Consider the following 19,522-nt stretch of genomic DNA (forward strand, 5'->3'; position numbering starts at 1 on the left):
GTAGTTGTACTTGATGAAGTGGAACTTGAAGTAGTCTTGGGAACCCACTTGACCAATGCCTTAGGAGCTTCTTCAAATGCATCGATTTCCTCTTGAAGCTTGTCCTTGCCTTTTTGCTTGTGGTCTTGTGGTGGAAGATCATCTTGAGCTTGTGTCCCTTTGAGAGAAGTAGGATCATACTTCTCTTGTTGAGGAACAAACTTCGTCTTGGGGTATTGATCTTCTTCCCACTCAACTCCATTGGCATTGAACTTTCGTTAAAAACCAACACCTTGATTCTTCCAGTGCCTTCCTTGCTTGCGTACAATTTCCTCAAATTGCTTACTTCCGGCAAGGCTCTTGTAAACACCTTTCAATATAATTCCCTTCAATAAGCTATTTTCTTGCTCAAGTGTAACTTGGCTAAGAGAATCATTAGTGGAATCAAGAGAACTACTGGAAGCAACAATATTGGATTTAGCATGATTATTGTTACTACTAGAGGAAGAATCTTTCTTGTTCTTGTTACTAGACTTGACTTGAGGCATGTAAGTGGATAAGAGTAAACGCTTGGCAATGTAAGAAGAACTTTTTTTACGAAGATCATCATTGATTGCTTTTAAGAACTCATGCTCTTACTCAAGGTTGAGCTTTTCAAAGCGTAATTTCTCATGAGTCCTTAAAAGTTCTCGATGATCTCCTAAGATAGTTTCATGAGCTAACTTAAGAGTGTTTAGTTCTTTAGTTAGAGACTCAATCTTCTCCTTATCATTGTCATTCGTTTTATCTTGATTAGCATGATTAATTGACGTTTCATCATAGTATTCATCACTAGAGTTGTCATCAAGTAAATCATCATCACCTAACAAGTCATCTTCATCACTATTGAAATCAACATACTCGGGGTGTGATACCTTTGGGCCTTTAGCCATGAAGCATGTTCCAACTCCTTCATTTGGTGAGTCAAATATGTCATAGGAGTTGGTTGTCACAAGTGCTAGACCGGCAACACCTTCATCTTGAGTATATTCGGAGTCGGAGTGATAGCTTCTCTCAGAGTGGTTGTCGGAGTCAGAGCCGGATACCCATTCACCAACAGGAGCTTGATGTCTTCGTTTTGTGTAGCTCCTTGATGACTTGTCCTTTCTTTCCGAATCCTTGCTTCTCCGTGAGGGTCTTCGTTCATAACGATCATCTCTACTCCTTCTTTCTCTAGATGGTGATTCTTCTCTTCTACTTCTTCTCTTGGGAGAATCTTCTCTTCTCTTGTAGGGGGGCGTACACTCATTGGAATAGTGTCCGGGCCTTCCACAATTGTAGCAGTTTCGCTCTCGACTAAAAGATCTTTTGTCATTGTAGGACCTTGACTTGGAGCTTCTCTCTTTGCTCCTACTCTTGTAGAACTTGTTGAAGTTCTTCACCATTAAGCTCAATTCTTCATTGAAGGTTTGTTTCTCACTCGATGATGTGGGGGCTTCACATGAGGCTTTGTAAGCACCACTTGATTTGTTGTGAAGTTCCTCTTTATCCTTGAGTGACATCTCATGAGCAACAATTCTTCCAATGACTTCTGTTGGCTTGAGATCTTTGTAATTTGGCATCATTTGGATCAATGTGCACATGGTATCATATTTTCCATCCAAGGCTCTTAGGATCCTCTTGATGATGAATCTATCGGTCATCTCTTCACTCCCTAAGCCGGCAATCTCATTTGTGATAAGAGCAAGCCTAGAGTACATTTCAGCGATACCTTCACCATCCTTCATTTTGAACTTGTCAAGTTGACTTTGAAGCACATCCAACTTGGATTCCTTGACGGAGTCGGTACCTTCATGCATGTCAATCAAAATATCCCAAATTTCCTTTGCATTCTCAAGACGGCTGATTTTGTTGAATTCTTCGGGGCACAATCCGTTGAAGAGGATATCACAAGCTTGAGCATTGTATTGTAGCATCTTCAACTCATCCGCGGTAGCTTCACGATTCGGTTCTCTCCCATCAAAGAATTCACCTTGCAAGCCAACACACACAATAGCCCAAATGGTAGGGTTATGTCCAAGAATATGCATTTTCATCTTATGCTTCCAACTAGCAAAATTAGTACCATCAAAGTAAGGACCTCTACGGTGATAATTTCCCTCGCTAGATGCCATACTCTCCTAGGTTGTGAAACCAATGCTATGACCACCAAAAGCTATGGAAATCAAAGAAAATGGAGACCAAAGCTCTGATACCACTTGTAGGATCGAAAGTATGTCTAGAGGGGGGTGATTAGACTAATTAACCAAATAAAAATCTAGCCTTTTCCCAATTTTAGTTCTTGGCAGATTTTAGCTATCTTAGCACAAGTCAAGCAATCTCCACACAATTCAAGCAAGCATGCAAAAGAGTATATGAGCAGCGGAAAGTAAAGGATGCAACTTGCAAGAATGTAAAGGGAAGGGTTTGGAGGATTCAAATGCAATTGGAGACACGGATGTTTTTGTCGTGGTTCCGATAGGTGGTGCTATCGTACATCCACGTTGATGGAGACTTCAACCCACGGGGGGTAACGGTTGCGCGAGTCCACGGAGGGCTCCACCCACGAAGGGTCCACGAAGAAGCAACCTTGTCTATTCCATCATGGCCGTCGCCCATGAAGGACTTGCCTCACTAGCGGTAGATCTTCACGAAGTAGGCGATCTCCTTGCCCTTACAAACTCCTTGGTTCAACTCCACAATCTTGTCGGAGGCTCCCAAGTGACACCTAGCCAATCTAGGAGACACCACTCTCCAAGAAGTAACAAATGGTGTGTTGATTATGAACTCCTTGCTCTTGTGCTTCAAATGATAGTCTCCCCAACACTCAACTCTCTCTCTCATAGGATTTGGATTTGGTGGAAAGAAGATTTGAGTGGAAAGCAACTTGGGGAAGTCTAGAGATCAAGATTCATATGGCTGGAATGGAATATCTTGACCTCAACACAAGTGTAGGTGGTTCTCTCTCAGAAAATGTGTATTGGAAGTGTAGGTATGTTCTGATGGCTCTCTCCACGAATGAAGAGTGGGTGGAGGGGTATATATAGCCTCCACACAGAATCTAACCGTTACACACAATTTACCAAACTCGGTGGGACCGAATGGTTAAAGACGATTGGACCGATTCAGCAAACCTAGTGACCGTTAGGATTTTCGGTGGGACTGAGATGCAACTCGGTAGGACCGATATGGTTAGGGTTAGGGCATAATGTAATCTCGGTGTGAACGATTACACAAACTCGGTGGGATCGATTATGGTAATAAGCTAACCAGAGAGTTGGTCAGGCTCGGTGGGACCGATTCGCTCATCTCGGTGAGACCGAAATGTTACAAAAGGGAAACAAAGAGTTTACATTGCAATCTCGGTGGGACAGATCGCTCATCTCGGTAAGACTGAAACGTTACGAAGGGAAACAGAGAGATTACAATCCCATCTCGGTGAGACCGAGATCCCTATCGGTGAGACCGATTTGCCTAGGGTTTGTGGCAGTGGCTATGACATTTGAAACTCGGTGGCGCCGGATAGAAAGAATCGGTGGGGCCGAGTTTGACTTCTGGTTTAGGTCATATGTGGATGTGGGAGAGTAGTTGAGGATTTTGGAGCATATCACTAAGCACTTTGAGCAAGCAAGCCATTAAATAACACCTCATCCCTCCTTGATAGTATTGGCTTTTCCTATAGACTCAATGTGATCTTGGATCACTAAAATATAAAATGTAGAGTCTTGATTTTGAAGCTTGAGCCAAACTTTTTGTCCTTAGAATTTTGAGGGATCCACTTTCCTCATCCATGCCATGCCATTCATTGAGCTTTTCCTGAAATATTAATCTTGGAATAATGTTAGCTCAATGAGCTATATGTTGTTAGGAATTACCAAAACCACCCGGGGATAGTTGCACTTTCAAATACTCCCCCTACTAGCTGGGACCCACAATAGTGGGAGGCTGACTTGTGGGCCAACTAAGTTGACGGGGACGGAGGGCTTTGTCAACTTAGTCAATATGAACTATTCTAGCTCCAGTGACCATACGATGTCCATCCAACGGCCGTAGTGCTTCTTCAACCTCTAGTCTTCTTGCTCCAGCCGCCCAAACCAGCGTCGGTCGTGCCTTGTGCTCCTGCCTCCCGTGGCCTGCTGCGATGCCGTGGAGGCCTCACCGCCCCTACCACTCCCACTGCTGGCCAGGCCATCCCTCTACTCACCCACAACCCCTGTTATTCTCCGGCGACGGCAGCCTCACACCACAGCGAACCAGTGAACCCTCATACTCCTCTACGCATGGGCATCCACTGCCACGTCTTCCCCGGCTCTGCGTCATCCCCTTCCTAGGCCTCGCCGTCGTCCATCGCCCTGGTTCTCTCAGCGCGGCGTGGTCAACGTGGTCAAGGAACAACTTCCATCGGACGTGGAATTTATGTGGAGAGGCTGAAAGCTGGGTCCATGGCCGCAGCAAGGAAGTGCCTCCTTATTACGCGCAAAATAATTATTCCTCCACCTGACAGCGGGGATCCACCGGACGGGCCACCATATTTCGCGAAAAAAATGTTTCCCCTGACTGCTGGGACCCACTAGCTACATCTTCGCACGCAAGGAAGTGCGTCTAGGCAAAAAAATGATTTGCCCCCCTGACTGTTGGGACCACTGTTCAAGATATCTTCCGGTATTTCGATAAATCAACCGATTTATCGCTTACCGGTGTCTGACCGATAAGATAAATTGGCCGATAAATCGGCCGATATGGCGATAAATTGGCTGATATGCTGATAAATTGTCCGATTTATCCCTTATCATGGGTCGATCAATAAGTTCCCGATAAGCGATATCCCTAACATTGGCTGGGACCCACTAGCTACATCTTCGCACGCAAGGAAGTGCCTGACAGTCGGGACCCACCTGGTCGAAGCGTACGTAGCATTGTCATTCTGGTCGCGAATGTGTACGTACATACTGGTCGATGTAGAGGCGTGCACGTGTCATAGTAGAGGAGCACATGTAGGATGTACACATACATACAATGGCCAGTGTGCAAGAAAGAAAATACGGCCACGTACGTACATACAGGCGGGGTCTCGAATGCCTACTCGCGCATACGTACGGCCAGGGATCGTGTACATGGCTGGGTCGGAACGAAGAAACTGCGTCGTCGTCGTGTTCATGGGGAGCCAACCGGCTAGGTCAGAACGGAATGCGTCGTCGTGTTCATTGGGAGGGCTTGGACAGAACAGCTGATGGAAACGAGGCCTGGCGTACCGCAGAACAGAGGAAACGGCCTTGTGTTCGACCGGCCATGTCGAAACGGGATCATGTTCATCGGGAGGGGTCTAGCATACCGCAAAACGGAGGAAACAGACCTCCTATGGTAGAAACGGGGTCCTGTTGATCGGGAGGGGTGTGGCGTACCGCAAAACGGAGGAAACGGACTTGTGTTGGAGCCCTACGATCGAAACGAGGGTCCTGTTCATCGGGAGGGGTGTGGCGTACCGCAAAACGGGACTCCATGGGATACTATTAATCTCCACCGTCGACCCCCTCCAGCCTCCACAGGCTACTGTTCATCCACCATCGACCTCCTCCAGCCTCCACATGCGACTGTTCATCCATGGGCTCCTGTTCATCCAGCCTTCACTGTGCGCTACTCCACCGGCTACTGTTCAACCAGCCCTCTCCATAGACTCCTATTCAACCACCCCTCCATGGGCTATAGTTCATCTAGCCATCCATCGTCTACTGTTCATCCAGCCCTCCATGGGGTCCTGTTCATCTAGCCCCAACCGGCTCGATCGATCAGGGACCTGTTCATCCAGAGGCAACACCATGGGGTCTTGTTCATCCACCCTCATCGGGAATTGTTCATCCAACCCTCCCCCCCAGCAACGCTCACTGTTCATCCAGAGGCAGCTTCGATCGGCTTCAGTTAGCAGCAGTAGCAAAGGAATCACTCGATCGGGTTCAGTTAACAGCCATCGATCGATCGCTCGGGTTCAGTAACGCGTAGCCTGCAGTACAATCGCTCGGGTTCAACAGGCGAACGCCTCGCTCGGGTTCAGTTAGAGCCCAACGCCTTGCACACACGCGCGTGCGTGTATGAGAGAAACGCGCATCGCTCGGCCCCGACCGCCCACCGTAACCAGGAACACCCTGATATTTTCATAGCCCTCGCTTCTACCACGGTTTTTTCCGTCATGGATGGCCAAAAAAATGTCATGCAGCTGTGTCTCCGGCCCGCCCAGGACGAAAAGCCCATTTTCTGTCATGATTTTTTGTCATAGAAGTAGGAGCCCACCACATCTATGATGATAACGGGTTTTGTCACAATTATCATCATAGAAGTGTCATAAGTATGACAAAAAAATTCGTTTGGCCCAAAATGTCACGGATGTGTCTTTTTTGTAGTGTAATCATACAGGCAAACGTGTACGATCAAGATCAGCGACTCACAGAAAGATATCACAACACAACACTAAAAATAAAATAAGTCATACAAGCATCATAATACAAGCCAGGGGCCTCGAGGGCTCGAATACAAGTGCTCGATCATAGACGAGTCAGCGGAAGCAACAATATATGAGTACAGACATAAGTTAAACAAGTTGCCATAAGATGGCTAGCACAAACTGGGATACAGATCAAAAGAAGCGCAGGCCTCTTGCCTGGGATCCTCCTAAACTACTTCTGGTCATCGGCGGCCTCCATGTAGTAGTAAGCACCCTCGTGGTAGTAGTAGTAGTAGTGGTCGTCGACGGTGGCGTCTAACTCCTGGGCTCCAGCATCTGGTTGTGACAACCGAGAAGAATGGAAAGGGGGAAAAGAGGGAGAAAAGCAACCGTGAGTACTCATCCAAAGTACTCGCAAGCAAGGATCTACACTACATATGCATTGGTTTCAATGAAAAGGATAGTATCTTTGGACCGAACTGCAGAATGCCAGAATAAGAGGGGATAGCTAGTCCTATCGAAGACTACGCTTCTGGCAACCTCCATCTTGCAGCCTGTAGAAGAGAGTAGATGGTAAGTTCACCAAGTATCATCGCATAGCATAATCCTACCCGGCGATCCTCTCCTCGTCGCCCTGTGAGAGAGAGAGAGAGATCACCGGGTGTATCTGGCACTTGAAAGGGTGGGTTTTATTAAGTATCCGGTTCTAGTTGTCATAAGTTCAAGGTACAACTCTGGGTTGTCCTTTTATCGAGGGACACGACTATTCAAATAGATAAACTTCCCTGCAGGGGTGCACCACATTTCCCAACACACTCGATCCCTTTGGCCGGACACACTTTCCTGGGTCATGCCCGGCCTCGGAAGATCAACACGTCGCAGCCCCACCTAGGCATAGCAGAGAGGTCAGCACACCGGTCTAAATCCTAAGCGCGCAGGGGTCTAGGCCCATCGCCCATTGCACACCTGCTCGTTGCATGGGCGACCGGAAGCAGACCTAGCCTCCCTAATACAAGAGCAGGCATTCTGGTCCAATCCGGCGCGCGCCGCTCAGTCGCTGATGTCAAGAAGTCTTCGGCTCATACCACGACATCGAGTGCCCATAACTGTTCCCACGTAGTTGGTTAGTGCGTATAGGCCAGTGGCCATACTCAGATCAAATACCAAGATCTCGTTAAGCGTGTTAATTGATGTAACCGCGGACGCCGACCAAGGCCTGGCCCACCTCTCTCCTAGGTGGTCTCAACCTGCCCTGTAGCTCCGCCACAAAGTAGCAGTCGGGGCCGTCAGGAACCCAGGCCCACCACTACCGGGATGGAACCACCTGTCCTTTTAGCCCCAACATCGGAATCACTTGCGGGTACTCTACGAGCCGACCCAACTTTACTCACCACCATGTATCATGTATAATAGTGTAGTATGTATATACCCGTGATCACCTCCCGAAGTGACCATGGCCCGATAATATAGCATAGCAGACGGACAAGAATGTAGGGCCACTGATGGAATACTAGCATCCTATACTAAGCATTTAGGATAGCAGTTAAGGGTAACAACTGTAGCAACAATGACAGGCTATGCAGCATAATAGGATTAACCGAAAGTAGTAAGATGCTACACTAATCTAATGCAAGTAGTAGAGAGAAGGAATAGGCGATATTGGGTGATCAAGGGGGGGCTTGCCTGGTTGCTCTGGCAAGAAGGAGGGTTTGTCAACACCTAGTCATACTAGGTAGCAGCGGCGTCGATCTCGGGGTCTAGCGAGAGAAGAAGGGGAAGAAACAATAAATATAATGCAAACATAAGCATGACGATGCATGACATGACAATGAGCGGTGTTAGGTGTGACCTAATGCGGCAGTAGGTGATACCGGCGAAGGGGGAAACATCCGGGAAAGTATCCCCGGTGTTTCATGTTTTTGGACAAATGAAACGGAGGGGGAAAGTTGCGTGTTCGCTATGCTAGGGATGTGTGGCGGACGAACGGGCTACGTATTCGGATTCGTCCCGTCGTTCTAAGCAACTTTCATGTACAAAGTATTTTCATCCGAGTTACGGTTTATTTTCTATGATTTATCAAAGTTTTAATCAATTTATAAATCATTATTATTAATTTAATTCGAAAATAGTATTACTACATCAGCATGACGTCAGCAGTCAACAGAGGTGTTGACTGGGTCAAGCTGATGTGTGGGTCCCGCATGTCATAGACTAAGACCAACTAATCAGGTTTAGTTAGTCTAACTAAATGATTAGGTTTATTAATTATAATTAATTAGTTTAATTAATTTTCTTAATTAATTAATTTTTATATATTTTTAAAAAATCTTTTTATATATAATCGTTCTAGGGCTAGGCCCACCTGTCATTGGCACATGGGGCGGGGCCAAGCTGTCAAAGGCCCGTGTGGCCTTGGCGGGCACGGGCGAGGAGGCGCTGGGTGCAGTGGTGCTACAGGCGTGGCCGATAGGGGCGCACCCGACTTGGCGCAGGTGGCCACAGTAGGGCACTGGAGCAGGGGAGGCCAGTGGCCTGGGGCCTGCAGTGAGGGGTGGTGCGCCTAGTGCGGGGCCGAGCCAACGAGCAGCGGTGGAGGCGGGGCTGCGGCTGGGCGAGTGTAGGCGGGCGGCGGGGCGAGCAGAGGCGGCAGGAGCAGCGGGAAACGGCGGCACATGGCACAGAGGAGCACGCAGGTGAGGGCGTGACTAGGGTGGTCACGATGCGCGGCAGCGAGCGGGATGCGATCAGCACGGGAAGCAAGGGCGGCGGCTGATGAGCGCGCGCGTGGCGTGGCCCGACGCAGTGAGGCGAGGGGCACGAGCAGGGGAGGTCGTCTGAACCGCGCGTGGGCGCGGTGGGCGCGTGCACACGGCAGTGGAGGTCGGAGCGGGCTGCGGTGATGGAGCGAGCAGGACCGCGGTGGGGCACGATTGGCAAGTGCGCGAGCGGGAACGGCTATTGCGGGGCTTCGCCCGAGGGAGAGGGGAAGAAGCGGGGCTCCCAAACATCGAGCCTGTTGGGTACGAGGCAGTGGTGCTCGTGGTGGGGGGCGGGGACGACGCGACGCAGGGGAGGACGACGGTGATGGCGTCCAGCGAGGAGGAGTTGTCGAGGCGGTGAGGGGCGTCGGGTTCGTTCCCCTTCCGATCCAGATCGGGATCGAGAGGTGGGGGAAGCAGACAAGGGGGGACGGGGAAGCGAGGTCCGGTGAGGTGGTCCTCCAGGGGGTGGCCATGCAGTGTCGACGAGGTGGCTGCGATGGTGCGGCGACGGGTCGGGGTCGCCCGATCCCGATCCAGTCGGGGGAGAGAGGGAGGAGTGAGTGGGGGGTGTGGGGTTAGAGTTTCGGTGCCTGGGAGGATAAGGGAGTGCGAGGGGGGCGGCTGGGCCTTTGCCCAGTTGGGCTGGTCAGCTGGGCCACGGTTGGCCCAGTGGGTTTTTTGTTTTTATTTTGTTTTATTTTATTTATTTTCTTTTATTGTTTTCTCTAAGTTCCAATATACCTTAGTTTTAGTAAAATATTAAAGTTGTACCTAATTTAGTATATGTAAATATGCCACAACCACATTTAACCTGGAACATAAAGTAAAATAGTTTGTGATGGTTCATTATTATAAAGGCTTTTAAATAATTGTTTTTGCTACTGTTTTGTTCATTTTAGAGTATTTAAATATTTTATAAAAGTGTGATTTCTCCACCATAATTACCTATGCATTATTTGGCACAACCCGAACTTTTTAGTTTTAATGTTTATAAATTTATTGTTTGCTTTGATCTTGAATTTTGAATTCAAACAAGAATTGAATCAACGCGAGTTTAACAACAGTAATGGTGGTGACATGGCGTCATTAACAGGGGAATTATTGTAGCTTAATTATACTGGCGTCACACATCATGTGGTGAGGAAAGATCTAGGCACATATGTCCAGTTGAATATGGGTAGCATGAGTTATTATTGTTGACATCACCCTTGAGGTGAATACGTTGGGAGGTGAAACTATAAGCCCCTATCTTTCTATGTGTCCGGTTGAAACATTTTGCTCATGTGTATGCGGTGAGTGTTAGAAATTATAGAAGACTATATGATGGTTGAATTGTAGTTGCAAAGTTGACTAAGAACATAGTTTGTTGGTTTCTAATAGAGTTTATGCTTTATACTTCGATAGTGTGATGAATTGTTACTTATTCATGAGAAGTCTATGATAAAAGTGTTATGATAAAAGTTTCACATTTAAATTTGTTTTAGTTATAATAATCTACATGATGCTTCTATGTCCGTATTTTATTTTTATCAACACCTCTCTCTCTAAGCATGTGGACATGTTTTTCGATTTTGGTTTTCGCTTGAGGACAAGCGAGGTCTAAGCTTGGAGGAGTTGATACGTCCATTTTGCATCATGTTTTTCTACTGTTATTTATGATATTTTTATGCTTAATAATGCTTTTTGGAATAATTCTAATGCCTTTTCTCTCATAATATGCAAGGTACACACAAAGCGGGAGAATTCCGATAGCTGGAAATCTGGACCAGGAAAAGCTACGTCAGGCCACCTACTCTGCACAACTCCAAACAAGTTGAAACTTTACAAAGATTTTTTATGGAATATTTGAGGAATATTGGAGCCAATAAGTACCACAGGGGGGCCCACCAGGTGGACACAACCCACCTGGGCACGCCAGGGAGCCCAGGTGCGCCCTGGTGGGTTGTGCTCCCCTCGGCCCACCTCCGGTGCCCATCTTCTGGTATATGAGTCATTTTGACCTAGAAAAAAAAATAAGGAGAGGACTTTTGGGATGGAGCACCGCTGTCTCGAGGCGGAACTTGGGCAGGAGCACTTTTGCCCCACGGCGGAGCGATTCCGTCGGGGAACTTCCTTCCCGGAGGGGGAAATCATCATCATCATCATCACCAACAACTTTCCCATCTTGGGGAGGGCAATCTCCATCAAAATCTTCAACAACACCATATCATCTCAAACCCTAGTTCATCTCTTGTGTTCAATCTTTGTACCGGAACTATAGATTGGTGCTTGTGGGTGACTAGTAGTGTTGATTACATCTTGTAGTTGATTACAATATGATTTATTTGGTGGAAGATTATATGTTCAGATCCAATATGATATTTAATACTCATATGATCTTGAGCATGATTATCATTTGTGAGTAGTTACTTTTGTTCTTGAGGTCCCGGGAGAAATCATGTTGCAAGTAATCATGTGAACTTGATATGTGTTCGATATTTTGATAGTATGTATGTTGTGATTCCCTTAGTGGTGTCATGTGAACGTCGACTACATGACACTTCACCATATTTGGGCCTAAGGGAATGCATTGTGGACTAGTTATTAGATGATGGGTTGCGAGAGTGACAGAAGTTTAAACCCTAGTTTATGCGCTATTCCGTAAGGGACCGATTGGATCCAAAAGTTTAATGCTATGGTTAGAATTTATTATTACTACTTTTATCGTAGTTGCGGATGCTTGCGAGGGGGTTAATCATAAGTAGGAGGTTTGTTCAAGTAAGAACAACACCTAAGCACTGGTCCACCCACATATCAAATTATCAAAGTAGCGAACATGAATCGAATCAACATGATGAAAGTGACTAGATGAAATTCCTGTATACCCTCAAGAACGCTTTGATTACTATAGAAGTCTGTTTTGGCCTGTCCTTTTCCTCAAAAGGATTGGGCTATATTGCTGCACTTTTGTTACTACTATCGTTACTTGCTCGTTACAAATTACCTTGCTATCAAACTACTCTGTTACTTACAATTTCAGCACTTGCAGACATTACCTTGCTGAAAACCACTTGTAATTTTCTCATGCTCCTTGTCTGGATCGACACTCTTACTTATCGAAAAGAGCTACAATTGATCCCATATAGTTGTGGGTCATCATCCATGTCCGGAGGCCCATTCATCTGACTGCAGGGAGCTCCGGAGGTATATTTTCCCCCTGTATCTTCCTTATGTCCGGTTGCGCCGCTCATTGGAGTGGCAAAGAGGGTGCTTCAGCCGCAGAAGAAGGGTGCCTACTCCTCTTCCGTCAAGCCGAGGGTCGACAATGGTCTGTGCCGAACTAGGAAAGTCACCGATTGTTCACACCGGCGACGTGCCGGCGGTGGCCTTCCTGGGACCCAAGCGGCGGGGGCCTCCCATGTTTTACTACTCCTGGAAGTTGGTGGCAGCGGCGGGCGTGGACGTGCTGGCGACCGACTATTCGATCTCCAAGTCTTTCTCCACCGACCAAGCACGGTTATAACAATGTTGACGGCGGATGGCACGACGTCTGGCCTTGTCCATGGCAGCCATGATGCCCGTCCCTGGAGCAACTCGCCCCTCCTCCGCGAGCTGGCTTGGAGCGGCGAGTTGCTGAACCATGCACCAGCTTGGAGCAACGGCTTGCTCCGTAGGGCTACGCGAGGGAGGTGGAGCAGCGAGTTGCCTGGCTCGTATTCGGCAGGCTCAGAAGGCCACCCAGACGACTTTTATGTCGGAGAATTGCTCTTCCTGCTCGTTGAATGCCATCGAAAGGGTGAAGAAAATGGTGAAAGGAGGAGATGGGGAGCGGCGGAGTGGTGCTATTCTTGCCCGAAGTCTGGTCTCCTTTAAATAGCCGGCTGACGGGAGGAGCTTGCCCGGTATTGTTGATTAATGCTGACCCGCTCATGAACGGGCATATGGCCGGAGTAGGTTTCTCGGCGCACACACACGGGTTTAATGGAGACGTTTGAATGCAATGAGGAGGCGTGTTCAGCTGTGTGTGCAACGGCGGCGCCCTCGACCGGCGCATCGCTTCAATGGCGGAGGTAGTGAGAGGTCGCGTCCGCTCTGAGCCGGCTTCAATGTGGAGCGGCTGCTCTGTGGCGGTATGAATGCGGGCAACTGGCGTCGGGCGGGAATGTGCGCTGGTGAGGAAGGATGGTTTGGGTGGGGCAGGGTGGTCACAAGCGGGCGTGACTGTTGTCCGAACGCGTAAAGCCCCCACGTTTGTCTCCAGTCTGCGAGAAAAAATACGTCGGACCGCCCCGCGGACCGATGCAGGCCCGTATTGGATGGCACAACACGTCTGAAGCACGCGATCCAGACATATGTGGGCAGTTTGAGGGTCGGTGTTGAAGATGCCCTTAAAAAAGAGAGGAAACAGACTATAGATTAAGAGTCAGCTATAGTACCGGTTTTAAAAAAAAATTATGAGTGCAAAAAGGGTCATATATTAACAAAATAATACTTCTTTATAGCTACTACCATACATGCTGATTATTTGATTGACAATAGATCACATGTCAACGAAAAATATTCAACAGCTGGCTTTATTATTAACCTTAGTTTTTTTTAAGAGTACGTCAAAGGTGTACCATACCTTTATAGAAGAAGAGAGCAAGCGTTATTTACAAAAGATACAAGAACGAAAAGAGCTTCCTAAAGGAAGCACACACCCTAGGCACCCAACTAACTAGGCTATACCAACACTCTCACAAAACGAGCCATAACCTCCTCCACCCAAGCCCGCCAGTCTCCGTTCTTTTAGCTCCGCAATGATGGCAAGGGCCAGCTAGGATGCGGTCTTCTGCTGGCTGATCCGGTGAAAAACTCTGGCATTGTGTTGCTTCCAAAGAGCCCAAGTTGTCGTGATGACGACCGTGTCAAAGCCGCGCTTGAATGCTATTCTGAAATTGGACCTCATGGCCAACCACCAGTCGAGAAGAGTATCCTCCGGTGTGGGAATGAACCTTAGCTCTCAAACGGCCTTGAAAAGGTGAATACGACTGACTTGCTGAAAGGCCCAATAAACCTGGCCAAAGGAGTAGTTGCTTTTATATTATTAACTATAAATAATAACTTTACTATTAACAATGTTCTAAGGTTCGTCTAAGAGTAATATCTTTGTATCGCTCTTGTACGAATGTATGTATCATGTCCACCATGCGTGTTTTTTTCTTGAGAGGAAAAAGCCATGCTTGATAAAATTGGGAAAATCTGTTTTGAACTTCTGGTGCAGGGTATGATGACTGAAGCTACCACGTGGTGGCAGATAGGGTGAAGCTTCAATCCCTTGACTCCATCAGCGAGGCAATGGACTTGCCTCCTCTATGTCTGCTGCTCCGCTCCGACAGTCAGCAGTGGGGAGGGAAGTCTCAGTGCCTCGGTCCGATTAGTCGTTTCAGTGAGGGAAGTCTCAGTGCCTTGGTTTGATTAGTCGTTTCGGTTAGTTTCTTTTAATCCTCACAGGGGCCACATTATTTCGGACGACGATGCTTCATCTTTGAGCTGGTCTTCCGAGTTTTGATCCAACTCGGGTACATCTTTCAGGACAGAGTCGGCAGAGCTTCGATGTAGATTACTATGGTTTCCTTGGACGATAAGATATGGGTTTTTCGTCATGTGTGCAAAACGGTGAGATTTAATGTCAAACGTTTTAGATTAGTTCAATGACGAAAACTTCAACACTAGAGCACAGGTCCTTATGACATGTGCACGAAGGCTTCTCGGATGTCATTGACAAAGTCAGACCATCTCTATAAGGAAACGACGATAACGATGCATCAGCGGCTCGTTCGGTAATGATCGATCAGTGGTACATGGACCTCGGCATTATTCTTATGAAAACTAGACCAACTGGGAAGGAACCCAACAGCATAACATTAAAGAGAGAATGTGAGACGTTAAATTCAACATGAAGAGGAGTTGAACCCAGGTTAGTGGAGCGACACAACCGCGCTCCCACCATGAACTACGCGCTCATCCACTCAACATAAGACTAGCCACAATGGGAGTAACTTAACTAGTAACATCACACATTTCAATACAAGATTGCTTATGTGGCAGCTAATTAATGAGGAGAGAAGGGTCTGACTAAAAATAGTCTCTTTTAGAGACTAAAGTTCCAAGCACCCCTGACTAAAGAGAGGCTAGGACTAGTCTTGAGGCTAAAAAATTTTAGTCATAGAAAACCTACTAAAATATGTATTAGTCCTCTCTCTCATCATTTAATGCCTCTCCTTTAACACATGCGAGTTCTGGATTGAAGGGTTTGGAGGATAATAAATGGTCAATAACTTGATTTTAGTCTCTTTAGTATTTGGATCCAAGCATGGGTGAGGCTAGCAAGTTTTAGTCCCACTACTTTTAGTCATGGGACTAAAACGTATCCAAGCACCATCATAGACTAATAACATCGGCAAGTTACTAATCTATGTTACTCCCCAGAGCAGTCTAAGTAGTACTCCCTTCATCCCAAAGTAAGTGTCTCAACCTTAGTATAATTTTATACTAACTCAACCTTAGTACAACTTTATATTAAAATTTGTAGTACAAAGTTAAGATACTTATTTTGAGACGGAGGGAGTATGATATTTAGGATGTTTTGTACCTCCTGTGAACGCTGAAAAAAGACAACGAACACCTCTGCGTCAAAGCAGAAAATGATTTGGGTTGCAAGTTGCAACACGAACAGCTGACAAATGAAATACCCGGTTTACCCCAACGGCAACAAGCAGCTAGCGCACATGAGGTCGTCACAAACTGACAGAGCAAGGCGGAACATTCACATAAGCGCAAGAGCAGGCAGAAAGTCCACGACTTCAATCAGAGTCGTCACATCACATCAACCGGTCGATCGCTACCAACCACCCGGATCACGAGGAGCAGGAACCGGCCTGCGCAGCTCGCCCTCGCCGTGGGCGAAGCGGCACCCGTCGCCGTGGGTGCAGCATCCCCTGGCGAAGTGCCCGCACAGCTTGGTCTTGAAACTGTCTAATTGCCATCCGCCGCCGTGGGACGTCGTGTTTGCTCCCGCCGCAGGCGAAGGGGCACCGCCGCCGTCATGGTTGACAACGTGGATCAGCTGCTCCATGGCCATGTCGTAAGCGTTCTTGATCTGATCGAACGTGCCCTCCAGCTCCACGTTCTTCAAGTCGGCGTCCCAGTCGTGGTCGCGGACGCGCAGCCTGGCGCCGCTGGCCCGGGATATCAGCTTTATGGTGGCTCCGCCACGCCCGATAATGGCGCCCGCGAGGGACGCGTCCACGCTGATCTTGGCCGTCGACGAAGCGCCGAAGCTCGCCACCGCTTCCTTGCGGGGGTCGGGCGCCGTCTGTGCTTGATGCGCATGGTCACCGGTGGGAGTTGGTTCCATAGGTGGTGGCGTCGCGTTGTGCGTGGACAAATGCTTGCCGGGCTTCTCCTCGCCTTGTGCTGGTGGAGGAGCAGGAGCTGCGCCACTCAGGATGCCCATTTTCTCGACGGCCAGGTAGCCGCCGGGGATGTCATGGATGAAGCGACAGTTGTCACCAAAGCGGCAACCTGCGGTACTGCACGATGGGAACATCATGCGGATAAACAACCGAACCAGCACAATGCAAACAGAACAGGAACTGTTGAAGTATTTGAGTACCTGAAGAATCTGATGCATGGCTTCGATTTGCTTCCTACGCCTGCTTCAAAAGACTCCGGCTCTGCTTCACCAAAACAACCGATCATGCGGTTCAAAGTACATAAGATGCTGGCACTGAATGGAAAATCTGAAGACGAAACGACGAAGCCAGTTTCTTTCGCCTGGACACCAATCGACTCACCTCGCGCTCGCTGAGGCAATTCCGGCCTCCCCTGGCGTCCAGGTGCTGCTCTTCCAACCGAGCGGGCGGCCCAAGCCTCCGCGCGAACCCGGAGCTTCACGTCATCGGGGTGCTTAGACAGGTCGACGCCGGCGGGCAGCACCTTGCAGTCGTCGGAGCTGCCGACGGCGAGCAGGAGCTCCCTCGAGTACATGATCCTCTGCCCCTCCCTTACATTGATCGGCCCCGGTCAGATCTATCAGATCAGTCAGGTAGGAACTAACCACGATGGACAGTCGCATGCAGCATGAACAGGCGTGCGTACCTGGGCATGGTGACGGAGGGAGGAACAACGCCATCGTCAGGAGTCGCCGAGCTCATGTCGCCGGCAGCCAAAGTTCAGTCTAATACATGCTGTTTCTATGGTGGTTCACTGCGTCGCCAAGAAGAAGTAGGCAATGGCGTGAAAAAAGCTGGGAGCAGAGAAGTCGCGGTATGTAAATACTAAATACCCCTGGGGTGGGGAAGGCCAGTGGACGTACGGCCGCCGGCGCCCTCCTCCTATGGTAATGGTAGGGGAGCGTTACTGGTAAATTGATTGACCGGACAAGTCCCGGCGCAAGCTCGATCGCCAATCAAGAGCCTCTGCCTCTGGTGCAGTCGCGCATGCAGGAACGAGGCGTCGCTTGTGACGTTGATCCATCGCGACGATTGGGTTGAGCCGCTGCATGCACATTCAGCTTCCTCGACTTCAACTCCCCAGGGGCTGCAACGGCACGCGGATCTTCTCCCCAAGCTTTTTTTTTTCGAAATGGAGATAAAAGATTTGCCTCATCGATTAATTAAGGAGAAGAGAGTTGTCCAGTTAATTAATGGAAAACCGGACGAAAACCAATACAAACCTACCACATGAGGACTACTCACATAACATGTAACCCCATAAGCACAATCAGCCAGACAATCATACCCAACACATAACGACCACCAACCTCCACAAAGCTACATCGCATAGACACCCCCAACGAGAGTACCTCGGCCGGAAACCACGAGCACCACCAAGACCACAAAGACAAGTCAGGCCATATGGACAACTGAAGAGACTGATGACCATACATCAAGCAGCTGCGGACGCCTTTCCTGCGCCACCACTCTTCTTACTTTTGCTCTTGATAAGAGCCTCCTCCACAATCGCCTTGCCGGATCCAGGACAAGCCGCCTCCAAATGCTTGAGGAAGCTGTGAACCTCTAACTCGAAGAAAATCTCATCGACCTTGTCACGCACAGACACCTTCCCAACGGCCACCTGCGAGTGGGTGACCACAACGTCGGAACCTCCGCGGTCCACAAAGGCGAGCGGCTGGCTGGGCTCCCAAGAGTCAAGCGCCAACATACAGACCGCATCAACATTATCAGCCACAGAAACCACCGGCATGACAACATCGCCCACGGGAACCACTGACACTGACTCAGGCACCTCCAGTTGCTCACATGACAGAGGCGAAACATACCCCTCACACGAGGTCACCGAAGAGTCCACCTCCACGCGCTCCACAGACAAAGGCGAAACAGGGCACAAATATAGCTCTTGTAGGCCGGGCATGATCTGCAGAACTGGAGCCTCGGGCACGGCGATGGGCTCACCCTCACTAGTACGCAACACAGGAGACAAGGTCAATGGTGCTGATGAGATATCTCCAACATGAGGAGAGAAACACCCATATAGCTCTTGGCTCCCTTCCTTCGTGGAGGCAACACCGACCACACCAGGAGGGCATGACGTCAGAGCGGTCGGCAACACAGTCGACACAAGGGTGAGCTTTCCCAAAGCAGCCTCTGCTCTCTCCAAAAAGCTCTCAGCCCGTGCCATCCAACCCTGCAGCAGCGCAGTCTGATCAGCCAGAGCAGCTTGCAACATCACGTCAGGCTGGGTTGTCGAGCCAACAGTAGCAGAGACGACAGACGCCCAAGACCCATGAGGAAGCACCTTAGATGGGAGCGTGGATTTCATCGGACTCTCACATGAAGCTGAAGCAGGACGATGGACGGTACCAACTAATGGCTGCACAGCAAGGCAAGACAACGAGCTTAGAGGACGACATGGATTGCGGCATCCGCGTGCACGGTGACAGTTCTCCAAACAACGGGAGCACCGAAATGGATCTCTGCACTCAGCCGCACGGTGCCCACGAGCGAGGCATCTACAGCATCGACCATGCATCCAAGCAGGGATGGGGCGAGGAGCAACTGCCGGGGCCGGCAACATTGGACGACGCAGACCACGCCGGGGCAACACCTCTTGCCATCTTCCGCACACCTCCGGCACACGTCCCACACCCGACTGGGCAGCGGTCAGGCCCAAGCCATTGGCAGCGAGCTGTGTTGTAGGGACCAGGGTGGAGTCGAAGACCATGGAGGCATCTTGTGGCACCAGTTCTTCTTCGTCCTCCTCCACTTTGTCATTGGCAGTAGAACCCCACGTGCCCACACCATTAGGCGCCGGCTCCTGGGCATCAAGTGCCGTGACGACCAAG

The 19,522-nt window shown here is 49.0% G+C and overlaps 1 protein-coding gene across 1 annotated transcript; it reads right to left on the reverse strand.

The window, feature by feature from the left end:
• Window positions 1–16,057: 16,057 nt before the first annotated feature.
• LOC119315187 (zinc finger CCCH domain-containing protein 14-like) lies at window positions 16,058–17,372 on the reverse strand. Its single transcript, XM_037589857.1, has 4 exons — window positions 17,317–17,372; window positions 17,013–17,221; window positions 16,832–16,892; window positions 16,058–16,748 (listed from the first exon to the last, which is right to left on the reverse strand). Exons 1-4 carry the CDS (start codon window positions 17,370–17,372, stop codon window positions 16,058–16,060), a joined length of 1,017 nt encoding a protein of 338 aa, XP_037445754.1.
• Window positions 17,373–19,522: the final 2,150 nt, after the last annotated feature.

This window comes from Triticum dicoccoides, chromosome 6A (genome assembly GCF_002162155.2).
Source record: "Triticum dicoccoides isolate Atlit2015 ecotype Zavitan chromosome 6A, WEW_v2.0, whole genome shotgun sequence".
Lineage (NCBI taxonomy): Eukaryota > Viridiplantae > Streptophyta > Magnoliopsida > Poales > Poaceae > Triticum > Triticum dicoccoides.

Bases quoted from the DNA above. Each gene is read 5' to 3' on its own strand.
- LOC119315187 (XM_037589857.1), bottom strand. From the start codon at position 17,372: ATGAGCTCGGCGACTCCTGACGATGGCGTTGTTCCTCCCTCCGTCACC. The intron at 16,893-17,012 runs GTGAGTCGATTG...TTGGTGAAGCAG, and splicing joins ATTGCCTCAGCGAGCGCGAG to AGCCGGAGTCTTTTGAAGCA. The intron at 16,749-16,831 runs GTACTCAAATAC...CCCATCGTGCAG, and splicing joins CCATGCATCAGATTCTTCAG to TACCGCAGGTTGCCGCTTTG.